At 41.6% G+C, this 23,488-nt stretch overlaps 1 protein-coding gene across 7 annotated transcripts in view; it reads left to right on the forward strand.

The window, feature by feature from the left end:
• Nucleotides 1-651: 651 nt before the first annotated feature.
• The window catches only part of LOC131221066 (uncharacterized), a 105,203-nt gene continuing 82,366 nt past the window's right edge, over nucleotides 652-23,488 (forward strand). Inside the window, exons 1-4 of one of the 7 annotated variants that reach the window (XM_058216156.1) lie at nucleotides 652-861; nucleotides 1,202-1,293; nucleotides 3,046-3,282; nucleotides 10,662-10,849. In XM_058216156.1, coding sequence (XP_058072139.1) covers nucleotides 3,115-3,282; nucleotides 10,662-10,849 — 356 coding nt within the window. In that variant the 5' untranslated portion in view covers nucleotides 652-861; nucleotides 1,202-1,293; nucleotides 3,046-3,114. The other 6 variants (XM_058216159.1, XM_058216161.1, XM_058216158.1 and 3 more) reach the window with 6 other exon arrangements.

Below are 23,488 nucleotides of genomic sequence, written 5' to 3' on the forward strand. Positions count from 1 at the left end.
ACTGTCGGGTTCATTAGCTAATTCGCATCCCAGCGATATGGCTGGTGTGGGTACGTGTCGTGCGATGACGAGCGCAGCAGCTCCTCGAGTCCGAGCTGTACGAACGGTTCAAAGGTCAAAGTTACATGGCCCAAAATGATGTATTTATTATATCTATTTTGTGGGATCATTTTAGAGCATTATACCAAAAAATTATTCATATTCAAAGCTTAAGTAGATCACACCGTAAATAGAACTGGGACAATGTTTCTTACTGTTAAAACATTCGTAGGGCCCACCATAGCGTTTATTTTCCATCCAGTCTGTCCATAAGGTCACACAGACCTGGATGAAGAGTAAAAACAAATATCATATCGATCCAAAACTTCTGCGACCCCAATAGGGTTTCAATGGTAGACGTTCAATCCCCCTGGCTTTTTCCAGTGTGGTCCACTTGATCTTTGGATCTGTCTTATCTTTTGGTTAAAATCTTAGGACGAGCTCGCCAAATGAAAGGACGGTTGGGATATAACGCATACCTCATGATGTGATCCACATAACTTTGTGACGTCAACACAACAGCTGTATCGCTGATGTGCGGAACACCAGCCAATCCGCTTCCGCCAAATGGAAAACTTCTGTGGCCCCAGGTTTTGTGAAATGGAAGCGAACCCCTACTGAACTCGACACACTATAAAGGAAGAGGACCTATTTGTAAATTTCAGAAAATGGAGCGACTGTATGATCAAACTCTTTTGGAAATGGAAGCGAACCCCTCTCTCTTCAAAATCCAAACAGAAATCATGGGCAATGAAGGTGGAAAACGACGGTAGCACCTAAAAGAAGGCTATTCTTGCAGCGTTCTTCCGAAATTAGATCCTGGTAATCTACTTAACCTCCGTTTGGATGCACAAACGAATTGAATTGCAAAGCAATCAGTTTTCAGTCAAGAGAAAATGAAAACAATCATCCCCGATTTTATACTAGTATTTAGAGTACGTTAGCCCTCAAATTTCAATTTTATTACTTTCAAGTCCAACTTGAAAGTGACGTATTGCAATCTGACGCCAAGACCTTCCATTAGTGATTGCAATTCGATTCAATAGTGCATCCAAACGCACCCTTAATTTTCTTGAGAATGCCACTTTTCTTTTATGCTCTTGGAAAGCTTTATATATATATTTATATATATATATATATATATATATATATATATATATAGGGTTTGCGATAGAGGAAACACGAAAACGACTGTCAATGGAACGCGTTCGGGTCGGGTCCTAGAGTTGCTGGATCCGTGCTAGTCGGATTCAGGTCTTGCCATGTCTGGTTCTCGGTTTTAGGACCCGGAACCGATCTTATTTTAAACGGTCCGGGTCCAATTTCCCGGACCCGTTTAGAAATGGGTCAGGATGGGTCCATTGACCCAATAGAAAATGGGTCTACTCGGCTTTGGGTTTTGTCAGTGTGACAAATATCCTGAGATTTTGAAAATATTGCAATAATATTGGGATAAATGCACCGAATGATATTATTGCCAGATTTTCAAATATCGCGTTTTTTTATCCTGATATTAACAGGAGAAATAGTAAAAAACATTATGGCATTGTTTTATAAATTTATTTAATAATTTATAATAAATATTTTTTAAATATTTCAAAATTTTGGCGAGATTTTCCTGATAATATCCTGGGAAAAACCTTAAAATTTGAAAATCTCTTGAGAAATTTCGGAGCTGAGAAATTGCCGAGAATGAGATTTATCACTATGGATTGGGTCCACCATCTTGGACACATATAATTTATTTAATAATTTATAATAAATATTTTTTAAATATTTCAAAATTTTGGCGAGATTTTCCTGATAATATCCTGGGAAAAACCTCAAAATTTGAAAATCTCTTGAGAAATTTTGGGGCTAATAAATTGCCGAGAATGAGATTTATCACTATGGATTGGGTCCACCATCTTGGACACAGTTAAAATTGAATGGGGTTAGGTCGGGTCCCATTAATTTTAATAGTCATATCATATATTATATTGAATATATTTTAACTTTTCCAGCAACAGAATGAGTTTTGTTAAGCCATATGCATGTAAGTGGTAGAGGCGTATGTGATCTAATCCATCCGTTTAGGTTGCCCAAATGGTTAAATGCCTGTATTTGATGTGACCCAACTCATAATGACCCAAACGTGACTCGGTCCAAGGAAGGTCCAAAGACCCAATGGGTACCAGAACCCTATTGGATCTGCGTCTCAGTCCTCAAATACGAGGCTCAAGCACAAAAGGACCCAGATTTAGCATGACCTTACCCGGATCAACTTGAGTCCAGGAACTCTAAGATGCAACACGTACCAACCCGTTGACAGCCCTAAACACATGGACCCAAATCCAAGCCTACCCCAATGTAGCCCACGTACTTGGGAACCTGGCTTGGATGAATCCCATACCCAGTTTAATTAGTTATGGGGCCTGAAAACTCAAGCTCGAGTTGAACCCATGGGTCTTAAATCCTAAGAGGTCTGGGCTCGTGCTAGGTCCATCCGAACCAACCCAGTTGCAACCATGGTTCTAATGTACGTTCATCATAGAGTACTAGATCCTGGAAACTCATCCACCGTTGCTTGATATGCGTGCATGCCAATCTAGAGTATCCTAATCATGTTCTCCGTTTTGGGTGGAGCATAGTCTGAAAATCATACTGATCGAATGATCCTAACCAGCTAATTTGTGCCCATCAAATGGACATTTGAAAGATAAATGGTCAGCAATCCAAATTTATCATGCTGATTCAGATGGTTAAGATTCTTGCATCATGTGATTGTCGGTCCATGCTCCATTCATGTGAATGCTCTTGATTCTCATGCTTATATGCAAAATTTGATGTGGATGAGTTGTTGCAATTACTGGGTGGCGAACGCACATTGGGGTCTAGCCCAATAAATGATGATTTTGGACCCCCCCCCCACCAATCACTGAATAATGTATGAAAAGATGGGATTTTTTAAAAAGTTCAAAGATTTTCATTACTATGCCCATAAAAGATGCTTGTTGATCTTACCAGGTCTCATCACAAAGAAGGGGGAAAAGAGCTCAAAAGAGAGAGACTTAGGCTAGCTTTGCATTTTGGACCATGTTCGCCACTGCAATCAGGTGCATTGCCAAGAAACCCAAGCCCAAGCTTAAACCAATAGAGCTGAAGACCCCACCTGAACAAACCCAAACGATCACACGGGTCCTATTCGATATTGTCAAGGAGCATGGCCCGCTCACCATATCAGAAACGTGGGAACATGTTAAGGTACACGCACACCACTTTTGACCATATATTATAAGACTTCCATTTGAGCCTATAAAATGCCTATAGGATCTCATTCCTGTTTTTATTTTTTTTGTACTTCTTGCTTTCTATTGTTCTTGCATTAACAAATGATGCCTTTGGTTTTGTATCATGGTGTGTTGAACGGCCATTATGTAATAGTAATGATGACAACTGTTACACGCTAGGGGGTCGTAAACTCGTAATGTTCGTTGTGGAAAAAAAATGACCCATAGAGGCTTGTTATAGAGCCGATACAAGTTTTCTTAAAAAAAAAAAAAAGGTCATAACTGCTGTTACGGACTGTATCATAATGCTAATGGTTGTGGTCTATGTGGCCACTGTTACTGTTACGGGATACCTTGTTTTGTATAGTTTGTTCAGAATGTGTTTGGATACACAAGTGTTACGACTATTTAGTTTAGACAATACAAGATGAGAAAAGCAAGTTGTGTTTCCTAGTATTCATGATGAGGAAGTAACGTAGAATTACAATTTTGTATACTATGGAGGGAGGGAGGGAGTTTTGCATATTGGCATGTACAATGCATGTGGAGAGAGAGGGACTGAGGTGGCGCCCAAAAACTTGCAATCTTTTCAAGCAAAAAGCAAGATACAATATTTCAAAATAGCACTTCAAGAAACCCACTCAGGTACATAAGATTCTGCCCTACAAATAACAAAAGAAAATTGATTACTAATGTTGTTGAAACATCTCCCATCTCAAATCCAACTTGAAAGTCGTGTTATTGCAATTTGGTGCCCAAACTGTGAATTTGAATGCCAAGGAAACTCAAGTTTGGTTATTTCCATGTTTTTGCAATTTAAATTTTTTGTGCGCTCAAATGTGCACATGAAGTGGATGTTTGGTTATTATTATTATTATTTTTTGAATGACCAAGTGAGGTTTTGATTAATATAGTCATGAATCTCTGACTTGAGCTGCGTACACTTTTAATATCTCATTTCAAGGTAAAATTTCAAATTCTTGACTCTTATGTTTGATTTGAGCTGTAATGTTGTGAAAATCTCATTTCAGCCTCTGGCACGTTCTGTTTTCTATTCTTTCCACATGATGGTTTGAAATTTGTGTAATTTGTGAGTGGGTTTTGGTTAAGATTGTAACTAATGGAACTTGTGAAGTGGGTTCTCCATGTAAATTGTGGACTAGTTGCTATTTGTGAAGTCGTTTTGATAAGATTTCAGTTTATTAGCTCCTGTTATGCATCGTGAATCTCTGATTTGAGTTGTATAATGTTGTGAAGAATTCAATTTCAGCTTGTGGGTACCTATTACTATCTGTGGTCTGTAGATGAAGTTAACGTGCTTAGATACTGTTCTGGGTTCGAATTGCACTTTGGACTCATGCTCCCTCTCTGACTTCCTAGCTGTTTATACTTGCTAACATTTTAAACCAGCCGCTTTCCCATCCTGCATTCAAACTCCATGCTTTGTGCAACTATATTTCAACATAGGCATCTATAGCAATTTTTCAGAATGAAGAGGTTCTTCCGATGATGACTTGGATGGCTAATCTATTCAATTCTTCAATCATATCATCCAACAATGCAGTGAACAATCTTTGATCAATATAGCAGTAATAGGCAGGGGGATGTCAGCCTTTTGAGACTCATGATCTTAATCTTGCAATCATGTGCCAAGACTTATTTGGTTAGTATTTGAACATATCCACAACACATTCAACCATCTCCAACTAAAAACATTCTCATTCTACATTAGAAGAGACATTGATCATCATCTTTATATACATGTCCCCGGCTCTCAGCTATTCATGCTGGCTTTAAAAATCCTGTTTGCTTATCATTCCTATCTAAGGTCCTATCCTTAGTGAACAAGTTTTGAATCTTTTGATATCCTTTCCCACTACCTCAATCTGAATCCTTTTGTGTCTTCCCCATATCTTATCCTTAAGCCTTTCAACCTCAATTGAAGTTTCTTCTCTCTGGTTTTCTTAGAACGTGGCTGAAGTCTCAACCAGCCCTCCATCTTATTATGTTTTACTGGGGCAGGGTATTTGTAAGTTTCTTCGAGCAACCTTATTCTTAATTCTATTCTTCCTGCTCTTCCCACATGTTGATCCAAACATACATATTTCTGCATCCATCTAAGTTCAATAGTTATGGCATACAAGGATAATGTACATGTGTTCATGATCTGGTCTTGATTTGATGCCGTTTTGGGCATATTTGGATGTGGCGCTGAAATGAATTGTTATTGACTAGTCTTATAAAGTGGAAATAACCTACTTGTAGTGATCTTCCTTGGCAGTCATTCTGGATGTTGGGCTTCAAAATTTTTTTATTCCTTCCTTTTTTTGGAAGGCAAATTTTTTATTATTGAAGAATCAGAATGAAACAAACAAGATTGAATGCCCTTTCATCACTAAAAAAGCTGGCCTCTCGATAGAGGGAAAAAAAATCAAGGAAAAAGGGATCCCAAATATCCCATACCCACAGCACCAGGCTAACAACAATCAATTCCAAAGCACTGCAATCCCCAAAATGGTCTGCCTTGGAACCCCCTCTAAACTTCTGCCCCAGTAGTGCCTAATTAACAATCATAACCAAAATACTTCTCTTTTAAGGAGACAATTGGCCTAGCTTTATAATGCAGGGGCATTTTCACATCGGGCTCGAGTGGGGTAGCTTGTGAGATGCGGGGACACACTCGGGGTGGGTGACCCATGTGATTTGGGGCCCACGGGGGAGGTCTCGTGTTCGAGACTCCTCACTAGGGGTGATTAATGCGCATTTCACACCGGGCTCGAGTGGGGTAGCCCATAGGATGCGGGGACACACTCGGGGTGGGCGGCCCATGTGATTTGGGGCTCACGAAGGGGGTTTGGCCGAGGTCCTAACCCATGAGATGTGGGGCCTGGGCTATGAGATAAATGGATTAATTCGCCATACTCTAACAGTTCGAGCTTTTAGAGCAAGTGGTTAATTGTCTTGCATCACTTTATCCTCGAAAAACTCTTCTATTTGTCTCTTTCCACACTCCCCAAAGGAGCTCCCCCCCTCAAAAAAAAAGAAAAGAAAAAAAAAAATCTTCCAAAGGATACCGCTTTAGCCAGTAAACAGCACACTGCCATTCCATCAATAGATAACCAATGAATTTTCTTAAAGGATCTTGAGATCCCAGAGCCAATGAGGAAAGAATTCCAAATCCCTTTTGCCAACTTCTTGTACTCAAAACTCAATAAAATTTGATAGGAAAAATCTTCATACACTAGAAGTTCCTTTGTTCCTTTGTTGCTTCAAATGCTCCAAAAATACATTGGGTCACCGCATTACACAGATCAACTACCATGCATCTTATTAATACTATTGGGGGTGCTACGCACGGGCATGTGGAGAGAGAAGAAGTGGTTTTCGAGATGTGGGAGATGATGCAGAGAAGCAAGAGTTATTGGAGATTGTTGATGGTTGGGCTCTTTGAAATTGTACACTTAGCATACATCAAATCAATAGAACTGTCTAAATAAGGCCTACATTGAATAGATCATTTTTTATCAGATTGATTTGATGTTCTTAATACTGGTTAATAAGCTGTTATTTGTTTAATTTGGTCCATTAATTGTTTTCTTTTGGCCGTCCATTAACTAACCACCAATAGGCAATTAAAGAATAAAAGTCACTATATATTTGTTTTGAGATCCATATAAATTAAATACTCATGATTTCGATTCCCCTCCTTGGCATTACCCGATACATGTGGTTGTGGGTGATTGCGTGTATCCGCAGGGATTAGTCTCACTTCAAAAGAGGTGGGGACTCCCCGTGTCTTCAAAAAAAAATAAAAAAAAATACTCATGATTTGAATGTTTTGGTTTGATTTCATGGTATTTCAAGTGTGCAATTTTTTGGTGCCGGCTTCTCGACCATCTCACTCTCCCAAAGCATCAAAGTCTGCTGTTTAGAAAGGGCAGTTATTTGGTACACTGTCAGAGATTGTGATGCTTGATAAGCAGGCACTTAGAAATTGTACACGGGGCCTAAATTCCAAGTCAAACCAGTTAAATTTTATAACGCAAGATCACTAAGTCACACTCCCAAAATCAGATTTGTTTAGCAACCTCTAACTAGTTTGTTGAAATAGGACAATTTGGATATATTTCATTTTAACCATCCAATAAATGTTGACCAATCTGATTGTCAGATTATCAAATAATTGTAATCTTTGGTTCATGGTACAAATAAACGTTGTTCCAGTTTAGTTTAACTTGTACTTCATGTAGGCAATTTCTAAGTAATGCCAAAGCGACTATGTATTATCCATTACATGCTGCCGGAGTATTAAAGTTTTTCCTTCTTAAGAAACCAAGAGTTGAAGAGATGGTGGAACCACATGTCATGTGATAATGACTCACATACTTATAAAATCCTTTCCATGTCCGCCCAAAAGAATAAAACTAATATGATGGGTGTTTACACCCATTATAAGTGCCCTGATGTGGACCAATCAAAGCTGCCACATGTCGACACCATGTGACCGCAACTGGCATGAAACATACTCTCACCTGAGAGTATCATTGTATGATCTTCCTTCGGCGATACACATTCGATTATAAATGAGAAGGCACGAGCCCTTACACCCGCCTTTAGGAGAGCGAATTAGCACGTCATGTTGCTATGTTTATTGTGCCCATTAATGAGGCAATGCACCTAGCACGTCTATAAGAGACCCACCAAGAGAATAGATCTAATAACAAAGCTGGCTATGATATTCTCGGTGAGGCCATCTCTTACAGTCCTTCCAAAATGGGAGATCTTCCTAGAGATGTTCGGAGAGGCTGTAGTGTTCAAGAAGATTATGAAGATCCGCAGATTGGACCAATGTCCAAGTGAACCCAGCCACAACTCGGATCCGGATCCAAAAGAACAGACACATCGGCTTGATCAAGCCTTCCCCATCGTACATTAATTGGAATTAAGAGAATGGGGGAACTAGAACAAATCTGGACCGATGACACATCTGTGTTGGGTGTCAAATCCCTCCATCACTCCAAACCATAGGTGATGGTTAAGTGTAGGAGGAGGTTTGATCTGGACCGTCCAACACCTTGAAGACGACAAGGTGGGCCATTAACAAGAGATGTTGAATGGCCATGATCGATCTGACACCCAGATCAACCCTTGAGGTCCCCTGATCCAGTGAAACTTTGGTGGTTGGCTTGAAGCCATGTAATGGGTCACAAACATTTCTGCGAAGGATCAACCACGAGAAGAATATTCGAGAAGCCAATGAGTCCGGATTTAGCCGGAGTCCTTTCTTTCCAACGTAAGCCAATAGTTCCGGATCAATCAAGGAGATGCCCATATCTAGAACAGTGGCGTGAGAGCGAAGGATCCATGATCGACAAGGAAACCCTACAAGGGTTTCACCGCTTCGACAAGCTATAAAAGGAGTAATCGAAGAAGAGCTTGGGGCCCTACGCCAAATACATTAATCTATCTTTTAGATTATCTTGCATTTATCTTTCTTAGCCTAGCCTAGCTTAGTTTTACATAGCTACCGCCTAGTGGCTCCCACTACAGTACTTTAGGAGTAAAAGTAATTTTCTGCAACTTTAAGTTGTAGGATTGTGATCGCCTAAGTTCTGATTTAGTTGATCACACGCGCCTAAAGCATCTGTTCCGATAGACACATCAAGTAGGTATCTTTCCCTTTTCTCGTTTATTATTATTTAGTTGTCTCACAACTTGTCGATTGTATGAAATTGACAACGTTTTGCCTAATTTAATTTGCTTGTGCATGCTTGTTCCTTTGAGAATTGAACTGAGAGTGTTGGTGAAAGAACAAGTCCTTAAGTCATAGACTCATGTCTATTGTCACAAGGCAAAAAGAACTCATTCGGAAGAGCTAACCATTACCCTTTCACAAATGGCCTGAACAGAAGAGCAAACATTGGTGGTTGAGAGGACCCTGGATCTTTGATCCCAGTCTCCAATTTGTTTAGCTCAACGTGGGGGTACATCAATGGTTTAGTCAAACTTTGAGTCGAGCAAACTTTGGCATGCTCGCGCATATTACCCACACACGAAAACCAAATCTAGGCCCTCGATCACATAAGTGGCCCAATTTGATTGAATTGGTGACAACAATGGGTAAATTCGTCCCATGCCATTCGCGTTGTATAAGTATAGATGTAGCTTATCCTACTTTAGATTATATTCTCTTGCCTGCGTTAGAAAACATTTTCTTGTTTTAAGAACTAATTGGGGTTTCTTTTCCTTCTTCTTGTCTAAATTTGAAGTACTTGTGTTATTTCAGTTGCTATTGATGCGATTACTAGTGGTATGGTCTGTTGTCTCTCTTTGGTATGTTTGCGGTGGAAGGAAATGTTGATATTGCATTTCTTAACCAGATTTTGGTTTCGAGATTGCCAAAGCATGTTCCTCTGCCATCATTGAATCCTCTCACCACCGTATAGATGCATGGCCCAAAAATCAGACCGGTCTACCCATCAAGCGGGCTACAGTGAACAAAGGAAATGGACAAGTTATAACAAGTTCTTTTCTAGCCTCCTATTTGTTTTATATTCTGTGGCTAATCTATGAATGGACCAGCCTGATCTTTTGGGCAGGGCATCGGTATGATGGACAGGTCTGATTGTGTATGCATGTAACATATTTGCACCTGTGCAAGTGCGTAGAGCAGTTAGGCTATACCCGTGCTGGAATAGTGAACCTCTATGAATTGCTTCCTTGGCGAATGTGTATTGTTTATAGCAGTCTAGTACTTGAAGAACTTGCTGATTCAACTCAGGTCAATTAGGTTAAATGGATAACTTTGTTTTTGACCTTTTTTTGAATTGCCTTGAGGAATAGATTTTATATGTTACTTCACCTCCTGCTACAAAGCCAATTAGAAGCAGATGGGTTAAGATTAAAGGTTTTTAAATCTGATGCACCTGATGATTGGACTAGTCTGATTTTAAGGCTCACACCTGGTGATGCCATTGAGGCCATGGTTTTCTTTTTCCCTTTTTATTATTTTATTTATCTATTTATTTTTCACTGGATGATTTGATTTGTCCGAGTCGACTCAGACTCAATTTATCTTGATACGTTTCAATACCATGAGTCACCCCTGACTTGGGTGAATCAGGCTGATTGAGCCTCGGCTTGTGTGAGTCATGACTCGGCTCATGGCTAAACGAGTTGGGTCCAGTTGCCAAGTCCTGTAACCATGATGGAGGTGTATGTGATCATTTCTCTAGTTCTAGTACCATCATGATCTTGGTTTGAAAGGTATTCTACTTCAGCTTTTGATGCTTTATGATTTCTCTTAGAATCCCATTATGTGGATTAATAAAATGCAGCATGAGAGGATTGCAGGATGTTGGATTGAGAGGATTAACCAGCAAGAGGCACATGAAAATACTGCTAAGATGGATGAGGGAGAGGCAGAAGTTGCGGCTAGTCTGCAACCACGTCGGCCCCCACAAGCAATTCCTCTACACCACCTGGTTCACCAACCCCAAAATCATGCCACAGCCCAAATCAAGAACGGATTCTTCACATTAGTAAGTAATCGCTAGTACCCATGAATGCAAGTTGGCGATATTCATATAGTTTTTGAGCCTTTGATATAGTTGTTTTCAATTCCAAATGCTGTAATGATGACCATGACGGTTTTTCCTTTCCTTTTCTTTTCTTTTTGGTAATCTAGATGATTTTCTTATATATAAATGCAGTAGGCAAGTTGATGGGCTATGGTCTATGTGAAGGTAAGGGCCTTGATAGAGTAGACTGGTGGAATAGGATTCACGTAGCCCACTCCAATTAATTGGAATAAGGCTTAGATTTTGATGATGAAATGCAGGGTGAGTGTGAGTTTCCTCTTTGTAACCAACAGGGAACTCACCCATCATGCACCTAGTTTGTACGTGAGGGGCTGCAGTTGTTTTATCCAAGTCATTAATCTGATGGCCCCCATCATGAATTGATGTTGCCCCAAAAAAAGTCCCCTTGGTCAACTCTTAACCTTTTCATTGTTAGCTTCCAAAACAATATTTAGTGGAGGCAAGAACAAAGTTTTTGATGGCTAGGATCTTCCAATTTTAACAGAGATCGAAGAAGAGGAGTGCCTCCAGATTTTGCAAAGGCATGAAGGCATTTCTCCATCCCCAGAAACTGCTGATTCTCTAGTATTGCATAGAGACAAATCGGGATCTTTTTCTGTCAAGTCATTGTATGAGCATCTCACGAAAGCCCCTACCCCTTCCCTCATTACTCATACAACTCATATTTGGAAATGTTGAGGTCCTCTCAAGTTTGCCGAATTCTCACTGTCGATAACCTTCGGAAAAGCGGCATGATCATCCCGAACGTTTCATCTTCTTTGCATGAAGGACACTGAATCGGTGAATCACCTTTTCTTATCCTGTCCTTTTGCCTCGAGCTTGTGGAACAGCATTCTGAGTTTCTTTAATATCAGTTGGGTTATGCCAAAATTCAAGGGCTTTTTGAGTCATGGCATGAGGGAATGCATTTTGTCCTAGTGGAGAAAAACCCTGTTGGCAGCCCTTTAGACCATCTGGGGGGAGAGAAATGATAGATGTTTTAGGAACTCAGTGGGGTCTGCTTCAACAGCTACCGGAAAAGTTCTCTCTCTGTTAAGGGACTGGGAACAGGGATAGGGGCTCTATGAGGGAAGTTTTTTCCATCTTTCTTGCTGCTGTATTCTTTCTTTCTATTTAATATAAATTCTTTACCTTTCAGAAAAAAAAAAGGAAAAAGAAATAAGAAATAAGGACCCAAAATGGATGTATAGAATCTCTCAGTCCATGAGGTTTTTGATCCTATCTCACTCTTTGGAATCAAAACCTGCATGTATTGTGCAAGAGAGTTATTGATACTCTGGTAGGAGTGTGATTGTTGATACTCAGGCAGTCATAAATTGCATTTGTGGCATACTTCACTCTCTTAAAACTGCTCAACTTGGAGTGGGTCATCATCCAAAAAACATATTGAACGAACAATCTTATCTTTGATTATTGGGTTTTATTTATATATATATATATATATATATTAATTTCAACTGTCCACCAGTTTGATAAGCAATCAAATCAACTGTCCATTATATGTCCAGCAATTGGGTTGTTGGCAATCAAATCGCTATCATTTTTCATTCATTGTCCACCTAAATTCTGGCTCTCAATTTGAGCTGTTTAATTTTAGTTTCATTTATACCACATGTATGATTTCTTAGTGGCTTCATATCAGCTGTTACACTATGCCAGAGTACCAAAACTCTTTATCTACTGTGCAAAGTCTCGATTATGATTTCTTAGTACCTTCATATCAGGCATTACACTATGCCAGAGTACCAAAACTCTTTTTCCACTGTGCAAAGTCTCGATTTACAGTGGATGAAGAATGACGAGATGCAGCAGCTGGAGTTTTGGAAATGCAGCAGGAAAATTAAAACTTTTCTAATAGTCAAAATTAGTTGTTGAACCCTAAGTTTCACCGTTTAGATATTAGTTTCTATAGAAAACCAAAATCAGGGAATCTAGGTTTAGAGTTATCTTTTAATCGTTGTTGCCAAAAACTGTTCAAACGCAGATGTTGTACCTTCAAAGTAGATGGTTCTCTTCTAGATCTATTTCGAATGAAGAGAGAAAGAAAGCCAACATGCAGATCTAGGGTGGGGCCTGGGCAACACACAAGGGGGGTTCCTACTCATGGCTCAGTGGTGGACTCTGTGAGTTTCAACACTGAGGTCATGGGTTTGAGTGCCCATGTGGTGTGTGTGGGTGTGAGTGTGTGTAAAAAAAAGAAAGAAAAAAAAGGGCAGCGCACAAGGGATGCACTCATAGTTGACCCCACATGTGTGGATGTGGGGAGGGAGAGGGGAAGCAATCTCTCTCCTCACATCTCTCTCTCTCTCTCTCTCTCTCTCTCTCTCTCTCTCTCTCTCTCTCTCTGATATATGATCTTATTTTATAAAGAGTTAGGATTGTAGAGAGAGACGGTATGGTGGTTCCACCACCGTACAGGTTTTTTGTGCTGCCCCACTATGTCTAAGGTTAATAATCTTGCCTAACCATATATTCAAATTGATTCATCCCTCCACAAAATAGGACCATCCATCTTGGATCCAATTCCCATGAAAATCAAGTGATAAACTGCAAGATCTCAACCATTGCAATTATTTTTAAGTACGGTGTGAACATTTCAATGGTTAAAATCATTTTGAAACTTTTGAGGTATTGGTACCGATGAAAAACCACTTGATGGATGATTCAATTTACCAATTATCAGCAATAAGAACCTCTAAGAGACTAGTGGATACCTTGTTGGTCAATCGTATCCTAATGCATGAACCCAACAATATCCACATATGAGCCATTGCAATTGACTTCGTTAGGCGGGCTTAAGCATATTATATTACGAACTTGAACCCATATGTCTTTAGGTCTAAGGAGTGGCCGAAGCTAATATGGATACAAATTGATCCGGGCTAAGCATGCCGGGTTTCTTAAACAAGAAACTTGAAGTGATACTCCAATCTAAGCATCCAATAAGTCACATTCCCATGAGTACTAACATTCTTATGTAGGTCAGGACTTAGGCCACAGGCATATCGACTAGTTGTCGAACTTGATGGTGGAGACCTTCCATCTCAATTTGTCATTGGTTCCCTTACAGAAGATGATCTTTTATTATTATTATTATTATTATTATTATTATTTAAAGAGAGCTTGTATCGCATATCAACGCAAGCCCAAGGCTATACAAAGCTAGAACTAATTCGGGCCAGGCCATCGACAAAAAGGGGTGGCCCGCCTATCCTGTGAGCAAAACGAAAGAAAGAAAACGACACCCTGAGAGTACTAGACCTCCCTTGGGTAGCCCAAACCTACTCTGTCCAGAAACATGTTACCCTTGATGTTAGTGGGGAGGGACTCCTTGGATTTGAAAATCGTCCCAAATTGAGACTTGCTCCCTAGTCTGGCTAGTCCATCCGCCACCACGTTGGCTTCCCTAGGCGTATGAGAGATACAAACCTCCAAGGTACATCTAAGAGCATCAATCCTTCTCCTCCAGTACCACAAAGCCCAGGACCCGTTTGCCTCCTTGGCGAGGGTCGCAACCCCCATACTTGATTCGTTGGATATCTCCACTCTCGAGTACCCAAGGTGGGCACACTGTTCGATGCCATCCAAAATCGAACGCAAAAAGGAAATCCCCATTACAGTCTCTTCCCACACCACCTCCTCCAGAAGGTCCCGGGTTCCCCCTCATCGATCCATCAATGTTCACTTTGACCCAATCCCGAGGAGGCCTCGACCACTTGACAATAGAAGGAACGGGCTGCTTGGGCTTGGGGATGCTGATCCCAAGCATCTCGAGCGAGAGGCGTATAGGCAGAATCATGGATTTTGTCCTCGGGAGACCATCGGCCGTAAGCCTGACCCATCGGAGCACGTTCCCGATGATCCTCAACACAAGCATTCCTTGATTTTCAAAACGCGCCTTGTTTCTAGCCATCCACAACTCCCAGAGGATGAATGACGGGATCAACCCTTTAAGGAGGGGGAGAGACCTCAAGATCGGCGAGGACGCCCACCAACGAGCAACAATGGAAGTGGCAGAGCTTGGCCCCATAGCACGCATGTTACAGGCCCTATTGAAGAAACCCCAAACTTGGACAGTCGTCTGACTATTCGCAAAAAGGTGGTCCACCGATTTGAGGTGCGGGGAAAGAGGGCAACAAATGCACATTGACGCCAGGCTGACTCCTTTTTTCTGCACAGCCATCTCAACCGGGATAGCCAAGAATTTTCCAAGATAGGAGGGATATTTTAGGCGGAAGCTTAGCATGCCAAACCCATTTAGCCTAGATTTTCTGATCTGCTCTTGGCCTTATGGATTGCCACGCCTGATCCACAGCGAGTTCCCCATTATCTGAATCCAACCATATGCACCTGTCTTCCGTGGGAGATGTACAGAAGCCTTCCTTCAAAACGTGGTCCACCACCTGCTGAGGGAGAATGCTCTTAGCTATGTCTAGGGACTTCCAACCAATGGGTCGATGAAATCTTTCACCGCAATAGCAGAATGCCCCGCAGAAACTGGACGCAGACTATATGTGCTGAGGGGGCCCAGCCTTGACCAATCATCTTCCCAGAATCTGATATTACCTTTGCCAATAAGCCACCTCGTGTGCTCAGCCACCGCAGGAACAACTCTGCTCACCTGCTTCCAGAATGGGGACGCTGAAGCAGGATGGGGATTCAGAAACAGAAGATCTGATGTCCACATTATACTTTGCTCTTGCAAATTGACACCAGCAACTGTGCACGCCCCTAAATCTGACCATCCAGCCAAACTTCATCTTGAAAGCCTGAAGAACCGATTTTAGGTTCCTAATGCCCAACCCTCCTTCAGATTTTGGGAGGGACAGCTTTTTCCAGCTGAGCCACTGGCATTTCTTTTTATTTCCTTCCCATCCCCAAAAAAAGTCTGAGAACGCCCTCTCGAGATCGCCGAGTATGCTAGCTGGAACGTTCATGGCTGCTAAAGTATGAACCTACACACTAGATACGACATGATTTATTAAGGTCAGCCTACTCGCTTGGGAAATAATTCTGCTTTTCTAGCCCGCGATTTTCTGTTGAATTTTTTCAACCAAACTCCGGAAGTACACTTTCTTCGCCCGCCCTTGGAAGATCGGGATGCCGAGATATGTGAATGGAGCTTCGGCCTTACGAAAGCCTAGGATTCTTCTGGCAGATCTTATGCGGGCCTCCGATATCAGCGAAGGAATGAAGAAACTCTTGTCCTTGTTGATTTTTTGACCTGATTCCCTCTCGTAACTCCTGAGATACTTGGATATAGCCTTTAAAGATTCACCGCTACCATTCGTAAATAGAATCGTATCGTTGGCGAAGAGGAGATGAGAGGTCAGAGGGCAATCTCTATGGGTCTTAAAAGGCAGACAAATTCCTCCTAACATAAGATGCTTGAAGCCCCTGCTTAGGACCTCAGCCGCTAAGATGAATAGGCCTAGGGATATCGGGTCTCCCTGACGTAGCCCCCTAGATGATTTGAAGAAACTAGCCGCTTCGCCGTTTATCAAGATGGAAAACCAAGAGTTGGACCAACACTTTTCCACCATGTTTATCCAGCCTTTAGCGAAGCCGAATCTGGAAAGGACTTGCTTTAGAAAGGTCCAGTTGAGTCTGTCGTAGGCCTTTTCCATGTCCAACTTCAGCAAAATGTTGCCTCTTGATTTTTGGTTGATGTCACGAAAGATTTCCTGGATCAGCGCCCCGCTTTCTGCTATCAATCTACCCTGCGCAAAAGCCCCTTGTTCGGGAGATATAATATTGGGCAGGATTCTTCCCAGCCTTACAGCAATAACTTTAGAAAAGATATTATAGATGCAATTACCTAGGCTGATTGGCCTGAAATTAGAAAAATTGGTAGGGGAACTTATCTTGGGGATTAGACAGATGAGGGACGATGTGAGAACTCTAGGAAGGTTTCCTCCTTTGAAGAACCTAGTTGCTGATATAATATTTTGGCCCACCGTATCCCAGCACTCCTGGAAGAATGCCCCCGAAAAACCGTCTGGACCTGGGGCGCCATCAGGAGGAAGCGATCTAACCGCGTCTCTGACTTCTTCCCAAGTCGGTTCCATCATAAAAAATCTGTTGTCCTCCTCGGAAACCAAGGGTGGAATGGCATAAGTGAGATCTCCCCCATGAGGTTCATCCACGTCTTGCATAAACTTGCGAAAGAACTCAACTGCCGCACTCTTAATCTCATTACTGTCTAATAATCGCACCCCATCCTCTTTCTTGATCTCCCAAATCCTAGCTCTTCTAGCTCGACTTATGGCCACAGCATGGAAAAATTTAGTGTTGCGGTCTCCTTCTTGCAACTAGTGAGTTCTGGACTTTTGTTTCCAAAATATTTCCTCACAAAGTTCCAGCTGTGTCAGCTTGTTTCTAGCTGATCTCAGGGAATTCAGCCGAGCAGGATCATTTGAATCTTGCGCTGCCAATTCAGCAGTGTGCAGGTCATCTGCAGCTGATTTCAGATTCTTGAAGATATTCCCAAACACGTTAGCATTCCAGTTCTTCAGGGCTCTCTTGACGTTCCTAAGCTTACTAATGAGGGACTGAATGGGGTCTCCAGCTTCATTTGTAGACCACAACCTGCTGATTAGGTCCCTGAAACTGTCGTCTGTGGTCCACATAAGTTGGAACCAAAACACTTTCCGGGTAGTAGGCCGCGGCTGAGGAAAAACGAGGAGGATAGGCGCGTGATCTGAATTCCGTCTTGGAAGGTGCTTGACATGGCAGTCCTGGAATTATTGAAACCACAGATTGTTACAACAAACTCTTTCCAATCTAGCCCACCGACGAGGTTGTCCCTCTTGGCTATTAACCCACGTGAACCTATTCCTTGTGTATAGCGTATCTTGGAGCCCCGCCTTATCCAAGGCATCAGCGAATTCCGCCGCGCTTTGGGTATCAAAATTAGCTGAACCTCGTCTTTCCGATGGATATAGGACCGCATTGAAGTCACCGCAAACAGCCCATGGGGCTGACGATTGTTCCCCTAGAACTGCTGGATTCTCCCACAGGTGTCTTCTAAGCACTCTAGAGCATTTAACATATATGAAGGAAATCAGCACCTTCGAGTTGTTCCCATGGATCCCCACTGCCATGGACAACATTTGATCGGAAGCTCCAATCACTTGATTGGATAGGAAGAACGAAGCAAACACCCAAATCTTACTGCCCTGATCCGCATTCGAGTAAGAGGAATGGAAGCCCAACTTCAGTCCAATATGGATCCTTTTCTCATCCCTAAGCATTGGCTCCATGATGGCAATCATGGCTGGTTTTGACTGTCTCATGATGCTCTTTAGAGTACAAATCGTGGGAGCATTTCCCACACCACGCGCATTCCATATAAGTATACTATCCATGGAATGGTCTTACTGGAACCAACCTATCGCGAGACATGGTATGGGATCCCAACTCTTCAACCAACAAATAACAGTCATCATCATTATTATCTAAGCCTTATCCCGGCTAATTGGGGCCGGCTACATGAATCATGTTGTGAGTAGCCTGACGAGTAGATGTGCTTCATTTTAACATACTTGGACCGTGGGAACTCTATGATGGATGGCTTGGATGTTATAACTGCTACCAAGTTGAGACAGTTCTGTTTTGGTTTCAATGACCTTATAGCACCATTACCACCTACACCTTCTCACATGTGCATACTTTCACATTTATGAGACATCTTAGTGGTGCAAACATGATGCAATCGGCCCACATCCCACATGTTCACACTCTGCATGTGTGCACAAGAAAAGAAGTACATTCCTTTTTTAGCTCATCACTATTTTCCTTTTTCTTTAAAATTTTTATATTAGGAAATTTTCTTTTTCTTTCACATCTTTATGTTAGGCAAGACGCAATTTTAGATTCTTCTTATTTAAATGCTTTATTATGTGGGCGCTTTTTTAATTACAGTGCTTTCTTATTTAGGTAGTTTACTATTTTATCAGATATGGGCTAGCTAGAAATTCTATTTTTAGATTCCATTGTTTTTATTATAGACTATAAGGGTTAATTATAAATAAGGCATATGGCTTATGAAAGAAGATGAGTTGATTGATATTTTCTTTGAGTAATTTTCATATTTATATACAGTAATTGTGAAGGGGGTGGGAATGAAGTTATCTCTAGATTAAGACTAGAGGAATATTGAGCTTGCTTATAGTCTTGCATTCACGGTCTCTAGCATTTGGCCAAATGATTGTTGGGTCCTTTCCTACCATCTCTTTCTTATTTTCTTTGATCTATTTGCTTTTCCTTTTGGGGTTAACATTAAATTGGCATCAGAGCAAGTTCTGCTCTTGGAAAACTTAAAGATTATGCTTTTCTCATCTCAATCCTACCCTTTCATCTTTTCCCTTCATCAACCCTCATTTTTCATTCTTATCTTTTCCTTTTCCCATCCTAAAATTGCCAAACCTCAAACTATTTCTTTTTCTTTTTTCCCCCAATCCCTTGGACCCCTAACCATGCCTAAAAAAGTAAAAAACTTTGTTTATTTTCTCTTCCAACCCTACTATATAACCTATTCCTGTTCCAACCCATCAATTCCTTGCGCTTTTTCTTTTCCTTCTTAAAGACAAGAAAAAGAAAAAAAATGTTCTCACATGCTTTGCGAAATTCTGTTGTCTTGTATGCATTAGAAGATGGACGATTTACAATATTGGGATGGCTACACAACCTTAAGATGGGACTGTCTCAACCTTGCAACAAATGGTCGATTTGATCTCGAAACGGTTGGATGATCTAGAGACCCATTTCATGGTCAGAATGAATGCTTAGGAAGGAGGTATTGTTGTTCTTGAAGATGCAAACAGGGAAATCAATCCAAATTGCCAAACCTCTATGGATGGCCTTGAAGGAGAATTGGAGTTTGGGAATACTGATTCACTGCATCCAAGTCGGAATGGTGATCTCCAAGAAGAAGAATATAAGCTTGGCTACGAGGCCCAACAACATCGTTATGCGCAACCAATAGCTAGAGGGGTGAACAACCTACGATGGGATCATCCAATTTATCCCGAACGAGGAAGGAATACTCGCTCTTCGGATCCTGCTAAGCATGTCAAGATTGACATTTTAGATTATGATGGTAATTTGGATCCCAAGGTGTTCAATGACTGCCTAAAGTTAATGGAGCAGTATTTTCGTTAGTACAAAATGAAAGAAGTTGTCAAGTTACGTTTTATTGTCCTGAAATCTAAGAGCGCAACTCAAGACTGGTGGTACACCATTGAAGAAGATTTGCAACTATGTGGCTTTCTTCTTGTAAGCAATTGGAGGAAATGAAGGCAAGATTGAAGTGAATGTTTTTGCCGTTGGATTATGAGACGACTTCTTTTCAAGAGCTCCTCATGCTTCAACAGGATAATTTGACCGTGGAGAAGTAAACACATCATTATTATGACTTAATTATTTGGTGCCGTTTCATAAAAAAACTAGAAGACAACAAGTGATGCATTATTGCAATGGACTACGGTTCGAGATTCAAAGAGAACTGGTGACTGTTCAACTCAATAGTGTCATCGAAGCATATCAAATGGCCCGAAAAGTGCAGAAGCAAAAGTTGGTGATAAGGCCTGGTAGCCCTCAACACGGGGCTATGCATTCACCCGCCCCACTACTAGTGGCTCCATTTCACATCCACAACCATTCGTGCCCCACACTAACCTGTTGTGAGATTACAAAATTGGTCAGAACTCTGCCTCCAATCCTCTTCCTCGAAATGGTGATACAAAGGAAAAGTTTGTTGCAGCAACGCAAGGGAGGTTGACCAACACTTGCTTTAAGTGTGGTGGTCATGGACATTACGAGACAGAGTGTTCCTCTTGCAATCTCCAATTTTGCGAAGGCCTAGATGGCCTTAACGAAAACAAATTATCATTGGTTGTCGGAAGGATTCTGACAACACCAAATAAGGAGGTCCAAGGGGAAGAATTTTACCAGCCATCCTCGCTATAGACCTCCAACAGTAGGAGGTTTTGTAGAGTGACGGCTCCCTAAATACACCAACCCGAACTTGACGTGCTGAATTTGCCAGCAACATCAGATTTCCACACTCTCCCCTCCCCAAACACCTAATCCACTTCCCCAATAAAGTTGAATTAACATCCTCCAGCCTCCTGATTTCTGCACCACCTTCTTTGAAAGGCCTACTTACCTCTCCCAACATAAGACGTGAAACTTGCCTTTTAAAGCACCACCTTGCCAAAGAAAATCTCTCCACAATTAATTACCATATGTTAAAGCTGCATTGAGCCCATTCACGATGTTTATGTGGATTGGATGACACCATCCACATAGAGAATCATCTATTACACCTGACGATTTGGTTGGATACGCACACAACATGGGGGACTGCATATCCTATCTGGAAGTTTCTATGATGTATGTACCTCATTGTTCCCTTTGGTATGGACCACCTGAACTATGGATGAGGATTGATTTCAGGATCTAGGTTTAATGTTGAAGGGCACATCTAGTAGAGGGGATTGATGGCACTCAAATGTCATGGTGGGCACCGCCCAGATTGAATTAGGGTTGGCACAATGTGCCCTGCTGCCTAACCATGTAGGGCCAGCCTTGGGCCCTAAAATCGGTTTGAGGGCTGAGCTGGGCTGAACCTGGGCGTGAAATCTAAGCTCAGTGTTTAGGCCAGGTCCGCCAGGACCAATGAAAAATGACCCGGCCTGGCCATTGGGCCCATTTCAATCATCAAGTGGGTCCCTATTGTGCAAAAGAATGAATGATTTTAAAAAGCCTGTGTATGGTCTCATTCAACATATATCCATCCCTCTCTCTCTATCACACACACACACACACACCATCGTCATCATCACCAACATCACTGGGAGACCATGTAGATGACGTTGTGAGACCGGCCACACGAGCAAACCAAGGAGATTTCCAGCTTTTCTCTACCGCTCACAGTGGTTCGTTCTGCATGCACCTGTGCAAATATGAAAGTAATCAGAGAAAAAACGACTCTAACATGATACTCCGGCAATTCACGGTTGAATGTTAACATGCATCTTCCTGCTCTACACATTACATAATATCTACCTCAATATAAACCGTCCCCATCGTGGCCGTAACATGGATGTGGCATACCCCATCAATCAGACGGAATATTGGATGTTGATTCCATTTCGTCCGAGTTCTAACTTGACTCAGGACTCAACGAATCATCAGTCTTGAGTCGACGACTCTTAAAACCATGCATAGGTCTTTTTTTTTTTTTTTTCCCCATACTTTAACACTGCCGACAGTGCTCTGTGGCCCCCACTATGATGTACGTGTTTTATCCGCTCCGTCCATCCACTTTGCCAGCCCTAAAATGAGGCACATCCAAATTCTCAGGTAGATCAAACCGTGGTAAACAGTGGTGATTGAACGGGCTATCATTAAAAACTTATTGAGGGCGTGGATGAAGCTGATATTTATGTTTTGCCTTTATCCAGCTCTGTGTGACCTAATCAGCAGGTTTGATGGCAAATAAACATTAAAGTGGGCCCTAGGAAGTTTTTAATGGTGGGTGTTCAGTCATCTCTATTTTCCTGTGGTGTGGTCCACCTGAGATTAAGCATCCATCCGATTTTTCGGCTTATGCTCTAACATAATGATCCAAAATGGATGAATGGCATAGATAGAATACATACATCATGGCGGGTCTACAGGGCACCGTCCAGATCCACGTCCCCGGGACTACAGTTTCAGTTCGATAGATACCGTTTGTGTTGGGGAACGGCTAATGGAAATGTTGAGCTTGGTGTGGCCCGAGAAAAAATGGTGGGCCATGCCACATAAGCAATCCAACGAAATTTCCATCTTTTCTCCACCGCTTCCATTGGGAAGTTCTTCATGACGCACCTGCACAAATAAGAAAAACGGCTCTAGTATTATACTCTGGCAGGTTAGATGTTGCAATCCAATCAAATTTGGCTCAAGTTGATATTTGAGTGATCCCTTCATCCGGTCTTTGTGACCTTATCAACGGTTGGATGGCAAATAAATATTACAGCGGACCTTATGAAGTTTTTAATGGTGGGCTTTTAATAACCACTGTTTCCTATCGTGTGGTCCACCTGAGATTTGTATATGCTTCATTTTTATTTTAACATGCACCTTATTTAAGGGTGCAAAACAAATGTACAGAGTGAATAGACAACGGATACATCGAGGAGGGGCCCAGTAAGTGTCAGCTAAACAGAGTACAGGAGTTTTGGATTATCACCTACTAAAAGTGGGCCCTCCAATTTGGGAGGTTTAGTTTATTTTATTTGCCCTATGTGTAAAATTTCAAGGTGCCTGCGTATCAATTATCACACTCAGACGGAGTATCAAATAAATCCTTTTAAAAAAGGAGACCGGATTGCATGTGCCCCAGGCACAAAGAGATATAGGCGTGGCCGGGGCTGTGTGGGGCCCACAAAGATATATGTGACAAATCCACTCCGTCTATCCGTTTTTAAAGACCACAATAGGATTGAATTCTGAAAATGAGAAGATCCAAAACTCAGGTGGGCCACCACAAATGAAACTGTGGGAAGGAAAACGTACACCGTTGAAACC

The sequence above is a fragment of the Magnolia sinica genome, chromosome 12, assembly GCF_029962835.1.
Source record: "Magnolia sinica isolate HGM2019 chromosome 12, MsV1, whole genome shotgun sequence".
Taxonomy (NCBI): domain Eukaryota; kingdom Viridiplantae; phylum Streptophyta; class Magnoliopsida; order Magnoliales; family Magnoliaceae; genus Magnolia; species Magnolia sinica.